This window comes from Sturnira hondurensis, unplaced genomic scaffold, assembly GCF_014824575.4.
Source record: "Sturnira hondurensis isolate 20B ecotype Veracruz unplaced genomic scaffold, ASM1482457v3 Scaffold0006413, whole genome shotgun sequence".
NCBI classification, from domain to species: Eukaryota; Metazoa; Chordata; class Mammalia; order Chiroptera; family Phyllostomidae; genus Sturnira; species Sturnira hondurensis.
In genome coordinates, this window is record NW_028079044.1 from 51272834 (window position 1) to 51285102 (window position 12269).

Consider the following 12269-nt stretch of genomic DNA (forward strand, 5'->3'; position numbering starts at 1 on the left):
AGGTCCCAGTGCCGGGGTAACAGGGTGCTAATGAGTGGGAATCCTGGGTCGGACTGGCAGGGCCTCACCCTGGCTCTAGCACCTAAAGGTTTCCTGACACTGGCATGTTAACCTTGCTAAGCCTCGGTTTCCTCCTCTGTGAAGTGGGATGGTGTCTCTACCTCCCAGGACGCTGCCGAACATCGAAGCAGACCGCATCACAACGCAGGTCGTCAGGCCTGTGGCTGTAACCGCCCGTGGCCTCGCTGTGGGGGGTGGACCTCAGCCCCGAGGATGCCTCAAGGTTGCCACGGACTCTCAAGTGGAGAAGTTAGGACTCTGCTACTCTGATGCGGCACGAATAAACTTTTGTTCTGTTTCCAGATGGAAGCTTTCTTTGCTTTCTCCACATATGTGAAGGAACAAACACTCTCTTGAATCCAATTATGAAAGAACAAAGACAAATCCATCATCCCAAGACACCGGCACTTCAAGCAAGGTCGGCCAGGCAGGGAGCGTGACTCCGACTTAGTGCGAAAACTCCCGCGCTGGGTAATTGATTGGCTCCTGTTTCCCTGAATAACGGCCATTCCTCGCAGAGGCTAAACCCAGCGGCCAGCAAACCAACGGCAGGGAAGTGACCAAAGGTCCCGCAGGGGTCGGCTAGAATTACCGGGTGCAGAATTCCCCCCAGTGCGAAGCTCAGCCCCGATGGTGACCCCAGAAAGGGAGGGCAACACACAGGAAGGCCGCGGATGCTGCACACTTTACGGGCGTCTCGCCACGGGCGCGGCCCCAGACGACGGCTCTCGTGCCGTCCGCACTGAGGCTGGCACTGCAGTTCCGAAGCGGCAGTCCTGGGCACGTCACAACCCGACAAGGCACATCGCAACCCTACAGAGCCCCCCCATGGCCACGGCTGACAGACTCCAGGCGTCTCCACCTGCCAGCCAGGGCCTGGGGGGCCAGTATGTTTTCCGTAATAATGCCCCAACACTCCAGTATTTTTGTTTGTTTGTTTGCCTTTCAATAGCAAACGTAACAGCCCCCACCCCAGTCCCCAGGGCTGAGCCTAAGGAGACGCGAGTGAGGCACTCGCCTTGGGCGTAGAAGCCGTGGGTGTAGTCAGTGCTTTCGAATGTCAGCATTAATGCCGCGTAACTCAAGATGAAGAACATGCAACTCCACAGGCCCCACGGGGCTGGGCTTGGGGGGTGGAAGGTGTGAGAGGCAAGTCACTCAAGCATAGGGTTGTGCCCCACCTTCACGTTAAGTTTTCATCTTCTGTGTCTCATGAATCTATTGCACCAATTTAAACTTTTAAAACCACAGTACTGACTCTTATTTCTCTCGGCTCCTGAGGTGTTGGCTTCCTCCCACATTTCCGCCCAGGGCCTCACCCCACACCTGGCCGTGCACGCGGCTGTGGCCCCCGGGCTCAGAGGGCAGCACCCAGAGGCTGGGGGAGGTCTGCAATGTTGCCAATGGGATCACTGCTCTTACACTCCCTGGTGTACCCCGAGAAGTGGAGGGTGCAGAGGTGAGGACTGTCCTGGGTCACGGAGGGGACTCCAGTCCTGCAGGGCTGACCCCTGAGCTGCTTCTCGACTGACAAGCTTGTGCTGCAGCTCCCATCACATGAGCCTCACCGCGTCCCGGGCAGGCTGCAGCAGAGCCGTGTGGCACTTTGGCATGTGGGGTTGGCAGTGTGCAGAGCTCACAGCAGCAGAGGGCACAGGGAACCAGGGGGCGCCCCAGGGAGCCCCAGTGTTGGGGGAGGGGTAGGAGGCAGGGAGGTTGGCCCCCACTGCTCCCTGTCCCCATGCCAGCACTCACAGAGCTAACGGGAGCGCCAGTGGCCATGGCCTCGGATGCTTACCCTGGCAGCCAGAGCTTCCCACACTGGCTTTGTGAGCCCACGGAGCATCCTGTGGTTTGGGAAGGGCGCCCAGTCATTCATGGGACAGTGAGTGACACTCTGCACATGGCAGGGCTCCTTCCTAGCGGCAATCACCATTTCTTCTAGGTCATCCCACCGTCCAGCTCTCGCCTGGCTCAGAATGGTTTTCACTCTCGTCAGTGAGAGTGGTTATTGAGGCCCAGAGAGGGCAAGGGTTTGCCTAAAGCCACACAGCCCCGAGGCTGCTGTCTTAACTAGTGAGCACCACACAGTCCAGCCTGCAGCTGACCACACTCTTGCACCCTTTGTGGCGTCTGTAAATGAACAACCTCACACTGGTTGAGATGGCCCTGCTGCCAAAGGTCACGGAGAGCATCGGTGCCAAGGTCAGACCTTGAATGTGCGTTCTGATCTTAACGCCATTGTTCCTTTACACTGAACATCTCTCCTCCTCACATTTAGATTAACCATCGGGATGAGCAGAATGGATGCGCGGCCCTTAAGAAGGCCCACTGACCTGTGCTCCCGCTATTCCTGGGGGCCCTGGGGGGCCTCGGGGCCCAGCATCTCCCTGTAGCAGGAAAAACGAGAAAAATACAAGGATGAGTGCCTGGAGCCCATTCACAGTGTCACCAGCAGGCACTGCCCTGACACTGGGACCCCTCCACCCCATCGCACCCCACCCCACCCCAGGGATCTGAGCAGAGGGTGTCAGTGATACACCCATACGCACAGTTAGCATGACATCCAGTCACTAGATGACCTGACGACCCCTTCCTCCTCCCGGAGCCATGCCCTCGACTGGGCTTGTCCCCCTGGCACCTGAGAGGTGGCAGTGGGACCCCAGGACGATGAAAACATCATGTCCCTCTCCTCCTCACCTTTTTCCCTTCTGTGCCATCTCTCCCTGGCCGTCCTGGGAGACCTTTGTCCCCTTTAAAACCTGGCAGACCCGGGAGGCCTGGGGGGCCCGGAGGGCAGTCATGACACAGGTCCTGTGGGGGAGGCAACCACACACACACGGTTACTGGTGAAGCGGGAGGCGGCCACAGCCCTGCCCCCTGCAGACCGACAGCAGGCCAGCCAGTGACAATGGCAACGCAAGCAGGGCGCTGTCCCTCCCACACACCCACTGAGGCCCACCTGCCCTTCTCTCTGTCCTAATCTTAACTCAGACTTCAGCACCCATACATGTGAATTACTATCTTGTGTCTTCCTACTTCTGGCCAGCCAGACCGCTGGGAGGCCAGCCCAGGACAGTGATGTCAGAAGTGCCCAGACATCCGTGAGCATCTGAAAATACTGGCGGCACAGATTTACTGCGAATCTTTAGTGATCGTGATAGCAGGCTCTGTCCCCAAGGCTCCGGACGAAACGGCGTTGGAAGCTGAGGCCTCATCCGAGGGTTTCCAGAGAAGCAGAAGGAGGGAGGCAGGGCCCTCGGGACCCTGCGGCTGGGCCCGAAGCCCAACCGGACCACGCCCAGCATCCCTCCTCATCCGGGCGGGCGCTGAGTGACTGTGCCCGGAGCTGATCTTGGCGTGGGTTCTCTGAGGCAATGAAGTGCTGCCCCTTGAGTGAATGCCACCCTCTCTCAGCCCCAGAACATGTTTTCCAGCTTGTCTGTGTTGTCCCCGGATCCTCAGGCTCGGAGCACAGCGTGTGCAAAGCTGTGCCCGCTGGCCAACCCCTCTGCAGCCCACGTCCTATCTCAGGGTTGCGGTAAACATCTGCCGTGCCCTCCCTCCGCCCCGCCTGCTCCACCTCCCCTCTCCACTCCTGGGACAGGGGCGAAGGGAGGAAGCACAACCAAGGCACCTAGAAGAGCATCAGACAGCTCCCCGCCCGGGCAGCCAGGCGACCATCTCACACGTTTGCTCGGTGACTCCCTCCATGCCTCCTGCAAAGTGGCCACTCTGAGAGCCAGGGCCCTTCTGCTGGGAGACCACAGGGAGGATGGATCTGGGGGAGTTCGTGGTTCACTGGTGCCAACTGACGTGAAGCCAATGCATGAACTCCTGCATGCTCCGAAGGCGCGTGGGGCTGCCTTTGATCATGTTTGGAGAGGTGACGCTTCCGGTGACTGACGTTCACGCCGGTCTCGATTCAGGGTGGGCGGGCTCTTCCCCACAGAGTTGCGCTGAAAGACCCGCCTTCCTTCCATCGGCTCCACTCATACTCGTCTCTGAAGATTCCTTAGAAGTCTCCCACTCCAAGAAGCCCTCCTCAAGGCTTCAGACTGTGGGCCCTGGTCTTGCTATTGAAGCGCTCTGTTTACAGCTCCATCCCCTCAACGTCAAGCCAAAAGAAACTATCGCCCCTCCGAACACAGAGGCAGAGTTGCCTCATCTTTGCATGCCCGGCGCACAGCAAATGGCCTTCCACGGAGCATCAGCTCCGTAAACCGACTCGCCGCTTGACCTCTGTGGCCCTGCGCCATGTTCCTTTAGAGGCTGGTTCGAGAAGCTGATTGAACTTGGGGGCAGGGGGCGGGTGCCCACTGTTGGGGCGTATGGAGCAATGGTGGGGGATGTAAGCTGGAGGGTACTGCTTTTAGTTGTTGAGCTTTGGCTGGGAGGAACTTACCTATTCCTAGACCTCCCCTAGAGTGTTTCAAAGTGAGACACGTCCCTGAAACACCACAAGGGACACAGCGGGAAGGGGACTGGAGCCGGCCTGGTGGCAGCAGGAACCCTGGCCCCTGGGATGTTGCTAGACTCGGAGAGCGCAGTGGCGAGTAGAAGCCAGCAGTGCAGCGGCACCCACAGCACCCGAGTGACACAAAACCTCACACTGTCCTACATCCTTCCAGTTCCTGGCAGGGCTCTCTTCCCAGGGCGGTCCTGGCCACAGACGTTGTAAAGGGCTGTCCCCTAAAGACCAGAGCTGCCAGTAGCCCCTGAGTGGCCAGGGAGGGTCCCGGAGCCCCGTGAGCACAGGCGAGGCTGGCTTCCATGCGGCACCCCCACCCCCACCCTGAGGTTCACTTTGGTTCCTGAGCTCCTGGGCTCCCGAGGCTTAGAGACCAGACGGGATTCTGTCTCCAACCAGACCAGTACAGTTGCCCACCTCTCTGAGGCTCAGCCCCCTTATCTGTGACACGGGGACCCCAAAGTCTGGTGAGAAGTGAACAACAATGAATGGGAAACTTCTGACGCCGTGCCCGGCACACAGTGAGAGCGCAGTGACCTCGAGCTGCTGCATGTTAGTATCTCCCTCCCCAAACCTGCTGCCTCACCCCGTTCACAGGTCAGAAGGCCCTGATCCTCAGTACCAGCCCCCAATGCCTCCACCAGACCGAGTCACCTCGGGCCAGTGACTTCCCCCGAGGCTACTTCCATATCTGTTAACAAGGCTGCTTTCCTACTTTAGGAGATTGTGGCAACATTTAAAAGACATAATGCAGGAGAGCACGCAGCACACTGCGCGGCTCCTCGGGCACGATCTGTAATGTTGATTCCCTCCAGTCTCTCTCCCTCCCTCCTTCATTCTGCGATATTCTCAACACACCCGCTCACTCCATCACTGTACTCAGTGGGGTGCCGCATGGTGGGGTGCCGCATGGTGGGGTGCCGCATACTGAGTAGGTGCTCAGGAAATGCCTGCCAGAGGGACCACGACTGTAACCCTTGCTAGGTGGACAAAAGCCATTGGTGCAGCCCAGGAAAAGAAATAAAACCCAGAGCACCTTATCCAACTTCTCGCTCGACACCAGGACCCTCATGGCCCAGGGCTGTGGAGTCCATATTTCAGACTCCTAGGTGACAGGCTGGGGACCCACTACCTGCCTGTGCTCACCAGGTGGCTGGTGGGAAGTTCTAGCTGAGGCAAAGGTGAAGTCAGAGAGTCGAGGGCGCCGAGGGCACCGGTTTGGAGTTGGACCCCCAGTCTGGGTCTGGGCTCTGCTGCTCTCCAGCTCTGTCACTTCGAACAAGTGACTGGCTCACCTGTGCTCAGCATCTACTCCGTGAAACGCAGGGAGTTACAGCCCCGCCCACAGGGCTGCTGGTGGGGATCAGAGGGAATCACCTTCATCCACACCCAGAGGTCGGCCTCCCCGGGCGCAGATCCAACCTCGAACGTTCGCTTGGCAGGGCCTCTGGGGAGATGAACTTCCTACCCAGGCTCTTTCCCAAGCAGCAGAACGAGGCCACTGCGTGACCCGGTTCTTTGGCGGAGGCCAATACCATGTGATAAAACAGGCCTGCCCAGCACCCGGACCCTGCCACCTGCCACCTGGACCCCACCAACGGGCCTTCACCCGCAGCTGGTGACTAAGAGGCAGGGAGTGAGGAGAGTGAGCTCTGCAGTCCCGGGCGGACCACACAGGCTCTTCTCTGCTGGGCTTCTGGACACTGCGCAGCTCCACGGGACCGGGGAGTCTCTGGGGGCCGGCCCGCGGGTGGGCGCCCACATTCCCGGCGGCATGCCTCGCCTCTCCGAAGAACACAGCCGCATCCTTCAGCAGTTCGGGAATGTTGGTCTCACTAAACACCTGTCCCGATGCCGTAGCCACAAAGCATGACACGCAGGCCTCGCGGCACCTGCTCTCATTATCACGAGCATAAAGACCAGGTTGTCTGCAGGTTGACATCCGGGGCTGATGCAAACCCAGAGCCCCCCAGAGTGGTGGCATTATGAAAAACAGTGCAGGCTAATGAGAGCTGGTATAAACACAGGACTGAATCGATAGGTAACGATTTCTCGTCATGTCCTTGACTGTGGAAAAAGCGCTCTCTCTCGTCAATAAAATCGGGAAGGACTGTGTTTACTGCTACTTAATTTTTAATAAAATGTGTGCTTTTCCATCAAGGCATCCCCACGTGCAGAGAGATGACACGTCCCAGACTTCTGAGAAGGTTTCTTGTCCCTTCTGGTTCCCTCCCTTGCTCTCAGGCACGAGCTAGCTGTTTGAGTGTTGTTTCAGCACAGAACGAAAGGAAGGGGTACATCACCCTAAATCCAGAGCCTGGCTTCCCCCGAAGTTTAGATAGAGGCTTCCAGTGGAGGCAGAGAAGCGTCCTCCACACTCACCACAGCAAGACTGACCTTTCTGGGACGGGAAACCTAGCCCCGACTCCATCTTGCTCCAGCTGTTCCCAGCTCTCTACCGTCTGGGACCTGGGGCCTGTGGGCATCAGGGAACACTGGCCTGCGTGGGCAGCTCCCTTCCCCGAGTCTCGGACCCACGTGGAGAGAGTGTGCAGGTGCCGAGGCTCCGCCCAAACCCGGACTCCCGGGCCCCATGGCCCAGCAGTGGCCCCCACCGCCTGCACCTGCCTGCACCTGCCTGCACCTGAGCTGCAGCCCGGGCACTAGCAGGACCCACACCCAACCTGTGGGACTCCTCCCAGAACCGGAGGAGGCGATCCTGGTGGGGGTCAAAGGTCAGTCTCTGGGCTCAGTGAGGCAGGGATTTGATTCCCAGGAAGTCACTGACCCTCAGTTTCCTAACATGAAAAACAAGCACGCCAACCACGCCGGCCTCACGGACTCCCGTGCAGACGAGCCAGAGACGAATGAGAGGCTGTGAGTGGGGCACCGCCCACGAGCCCCTTCTGTGAGGGCAGGGACTGCCTCCACCTGTGTTGTCCCGGGCGGTAGCCAGCAGCCAGCCACACGGGGCTGTTTCGTCCTTGGAATGTGGCTAGTGCGACCATGGACCTGAAGTTCTATTGCTGTTTATTTAAATTAAACTGACTCGAGGCCAGTCACGGCCAGGTTGGACGGGGGGCTTAGTGCCTCACCAGACACAGTGAGTTCTCCGCACGGTTGCTGTTAAAGCCGTAACAGCTGTTCAGACAACAAAAAACACCTGACCGAACCACCCATCCCCCCCCATCACCGCCACAGCGCACGCACGTGACGTCATCACTTCACGCTCCTACCTTAACCAGTAGGTTGATGTCCTCCGGAGACAGCACCGATGGGGGGCCCTGCCGAGGCAAACACAAGTGAACACAGACATGCGTGCACACAGGCAACACGCCCCGGGCCGCCTCAGACGGTGGGGCCCGCAGGCTGTGCCTCGTAGCACACCTGTGCACACACCTGTGCCACACACAGCCCAGGCCATGCCCCAAACCTGAGGCCACAGACAGAACTGTCCTGGGGCAGGGACAGCACAGGCCAGTCCCCGCCGAGTCTGGCTGGCCCGGGCCTTTCTGGTCCCCAGTGTCCTCCCGCTGGCTTCCCTTCTCCTGGTGGTCCCTCCTAACCCCGGCCCATTAGCACCTTGCAGGTCACGCAGGTGCTGGGGGGAGTGATGCACCGCCTCTTGGCGTGGGAACCTGGGGCTGCCACCGAACTTCTGCTGGCTGCCTTCTTCCCACTGAGTTGGAGTTCAGGTTTACCAATTATAAACCTCGCCTAGCACCTTGGAGAGGCTGAACTCCAATCTTCCCGGCTACTCCTCTCATCCTGGCCCCACGGGGTTTCTGCCCTGCCCCATGGCTCACAAAGTCATGTGATGGTGGCATCTTACACATTTGCCCAGAAGAACATGACCTTGGTATCGGCCTGAATGTGTGTGCTCTGTGTTAATATGTTCGAGTATTTGGCCAACCCCCAGACTATGGCGCCTGGGGACACCCGAGGGAGACGTGTAGGACTGACTTGGGTTTGCAGGCGCTCAAGGAACAACCGGCCCTGTGGGGACAGCTCCCTGAGCCGCAGCTGCTTAGGACAAAGCCGAGACCGTCCCTCGTCACCTGCAGGGAGTCTGTAGAGGAAGGCCAACCTCTGCGATGTTGACTTCCTGAAGCTTTAAGTTACAAGGAGAGTGGGGGCTTCATTTTGGGGCTTCCCTCCCTGCCCCGGGAAGTTAGCGAAGCACTGTGTTTTCCAGCATGCTGTCCTGCAGGCCCGTGTAGGATTAGAGCGAGCTTTGCTAGGGCCCATATAGGATTAGAGCGAGCTTTGCTAGGCACCGCAGCTGGCGTTAGTCACAGAGGGAGCGAGAACAGGAGTGAGTTTCCAGTCTGGGGGGGGCCTGCAGCCTTGGGGTAATTTAACTAATGACTTTGTTCTGACCAATGATTTCGGAAAATCTGACGGGACAGGTGTCTGGAAGACCCACAAGAACTGGGGGCGTGGGGGCGGTGGCCTCCCACAGGGACTCGGGATGAGGGAGACTGCCATGCCCCCCCCGAGGGGCTGGCCACACGTGCAGACTGGACAGGGAACAAACGGGGAAGGGTCCCAGGTGTGCCCATCCTCCAGGTGCCGGAACACTGCCCAGACATGTCAGGGGATTCCACGGCTGGTGACCTGCTGCTGGGGGGGAGAGGACAGTCCCTGTCCCCACCCAGACCTGCCTATGGAGGGGCCTGAGGCCGGACCCCAGGAAAACCCACACCTTTGACTGGCTCGTCGCCTACCACGTCCTGCAGGTTTCTCCTGAGGGCACCCGTCACCCCGTCACCTGCCCAGCACTGCCCACCACAGGCTCTGCTTCCAGGGCACCGACCCAAAGTGGGCGAACTGGTACAGGAATTCTGAGCAACGCCCCAGCCCCTCTCTCTACCCGCCCCCCAGGGAGGAGCACAGCCCCGTGAACATGAACTCAGCAGCCCAGGCTTTCCAAGCCCTGCCCATTCCGAAGACAGGTCTTGCCCTGCCAGCTCCCAGGGGCCACCTCAAAGCCGCGTCCAGCAAATGTCCTGTTTACCTGCTCCGGGCCGCACGGAGCACCCGTGCCAGCTCTGTGACCCACCGGGGGCCTTGGGCCGTGCACAGGTTCGGTCTGTGGAGGGCTGGAGACCGAGTCACTCAGCCACGCCAGCGCTTCATGCTCCGACGTCACCCTGGGGTAGACCCTGGGCACCCAGGCAGGGCTGAGCTTCCTGGGTGGCCGCACCGCCCACTTTCCCTGTCATCTCACAGGTCTCTCTATGACACACAGCTGCTGGGAGGACGAAATGCCCTAGGTCCTGGGGAGAGGACACCCGGAGGCTCACACCCGGTCNCGTGCACGGGTTCGGCCTGTGGAGGGCTGGAGACTGAGTCACTCAGCCACGCCAGCGCTTCATGCTCCGACGTCACCCTGGGGTAGACCCTGGGCACCCAGGCAGGGCTGAGCTTCCTGGGTGGCCGCACCGCCCACTTTCCCTGTCATCTCACAGGTCTCTCTATGACACACAGCTGCTGGGAGGACGAAATGCCCTAGGTCCTGGGGAGAGGACACCCGGAGGCTCACACCCGGTCCCTCCTGCTCGCTGCCCTGCCCTCACTGCTTCTCTGGTTTTCATGTGTCTCTGTTCGCTGTCATAAACGACCAGGGTTACAGCCTTTCTGAGTTCCGGGAGTCCTTCTAGCGATTCACTGACCTGAGGCTGGTCTGGGGACCCCTGAAAGAGGACTTAACTGATTAGCAAGATCAGAGGCACCTGAGTCTGTGTTCAGTGAATTGAAGGCTAGTTAAAATAACTCATCCCCCTCCCCCTCTCTTTCATGCCCTCTCTCTTGCTGTGTGACACTGTCCTGGTTGTCCACGTTGTCAGCTGGACTCGTGGCTCAGCTCCCCTTGCACAGAGGTGTCCAGGTCTAGGGCTGGTGGGGTCAGCGAGCCCCTCTGGCCTGAACCTGACATTCAGGTTCCCCACCACTGTCCCTCGCTTGCCCAGGGCCTGGCGTGTGGGTGGTGCAGCGCACCCCACGGAGGAGGAGCGGGGAGGAAGTTTCCTCACCTCCACAGACCTTTCACGCAGCCCACTGGGAGGTGCGCCATGAAAGGTCCCGGGCCCCTCTAGACAGACCAGCGCCTCCCAGGTCCCTGCTGTGTCCAGCAGCCTGGACTGAGCGGGGACAGCTGCTCACGCCACCCGGGGCCACTGGGCCTCGGGTGTCCATCTGACGGGCAGCAGCCAAGCTTGGGAAGGAGGCCCCGGGGCCTCCAGAGCCATGTCCTGGGGGAGGGGGCTTCTGCCGGGGGGGTGGCGCACTAGTTCCTGAATCCAGAGTTTTTGGTGTCAGTCCTGAGGCCTGGGACTGCCNGAGCGGGGACAGCTGCTCACGCCACCCGGGGCCACTGGGCCTCAGGTGCCCATCTGACGGGCAGCAGCCAAGCTTGGGAAGGAGGCCCCGGGGCCTCCAGAGCCATGTCCTGGGGGAGGGGGCTTCTGCCGGGGGGGTGGCGCACTAGTTCCTGAATCCAGAGTTTTTGGTGTCAGTCCTGAGGCCTGGGACTGCCCAGTCGTGGCCGCCCTGTCCCTTCCTTCTTCGGTAACGCCTTCCAGTGGGCTCACCCGCCCCACTCTGCACGGCTGCCCCCGCTCCCCACACCTGCTCGCAGCTCTGCACCTTCTCTGTCGCACCCACCTGCAGCTGGTTAGTTTGCAAAAGCCTTGGGGCCTCTCTGGCACTGGCCGCCAGGTTGGGGGGCCCCGGAAAGTGATAGTGCTTCCCCTTGGGGAAGCTACAGGAACCCTGGGCTGACGCGTGGCTACACCTCCAAGGACCATGCTCAGGACTGACCACTCCTGCTCAGGCTGCCGCAGCCTCTCCCACCCAGGCTTCATCCCCATGAAGGTGGGCACCCGGGCAGCGTTCAGGTGACTGAGAAGAGCAGGCAGTGGCCGGTGAGGAAGTCTGGTACCTGCCACGCCCATCTGCTCACCCCAGACTCACGTCCTACCCCCGTCTTGCCTGCCCTGTGCCAGGGGCTGCACCTGGAGACCCTCGCACAGGCCCACCCAGGGGCCTCCCTCTGAGGGGCACCATCAGGAAGCTGGGTGGGGACACGCTGCTCCCTTCCTGCCTGGGCCACGCTTTCCCGTCTGGCCTTGGCTTTGAACCCACAACTACAGCTCCTCTCAGCCCCTTCCCCACCACTGTCCCTCCTGCTCGGCTCTGAAATGGGAGCAGCAAAGGCACCAGGTCCCCACTAGTCTGTATCTCTGGGCATCACGGCTTTAGAAAAAGTCCCTTTCTCAGAGTCTCCTGAACCATCAGAGTCGCCTTTAATCTTGCTGGAGCCCTGACCAATCGTCAACATTCAGGCAGCACAGTGAGAGGACGTACTGGTTTTCCGGGGGGCCCCCTCTCTCCTGGATTTCCTGGGACGCCCTGAGAGGAAGAAAGAAAACATTAACCAACCTGTTCTGTTCAACCCGCACCCTCCCCGGACCCCTGCCTCTGCCGAGGGGCTCGCTGGGAAAAGGAAACCCCCGACCATGAAGCCTGGCACCAGCACACTCTCCGGGTTTCCCACCCCAGCGGGCCACGGAAGGCTCCCCAGGAGACCTTTGAGTTTGGGAAACGTCGAGGGTGGAACGCTACCCCTCCTCTAACTCCTGACCAGACACAAAGCTGAAAACCATGCACGCACACTGTGCACATGCGTGTGCTCACAAGCATGCATACACACGCCTGTCCTAAACTTCTGCCACCC

The 12269-nt window shown here is 60.0% G+C and overlaps 1 protein-coding gene across 1 annotated transcript in view; it reads right to left on the minus strand.

The window, feature by feature from the left end:
* The window catches only part of COL22A1 (collagen type XXII alpha 1 chain), a 176173-nt gene that overhangs the window by 36233 nt on the left and 127671 nt on the right, over positions 1-12269 (minus strand). The window contains exons 42-45 of the mRNA XM_037048599.1: positions 11900-11944; positions 7768-7815; positions 2761-2874; positions 2397-2450 (exon numbers count right to left, since the gene is read on the minus strand). Coding sequence (XP_036904494.1) covers positions 2397-2450; positions 2761-2874; positions 7768-7815; positions 11900-11944 — 261 coding nt within the window. The remainder of the gene's footprint in view (positions 1-2396; positions 2451-2760; positions 2875-7767; positions 7816-11899; positions 11945-12269) is intronic.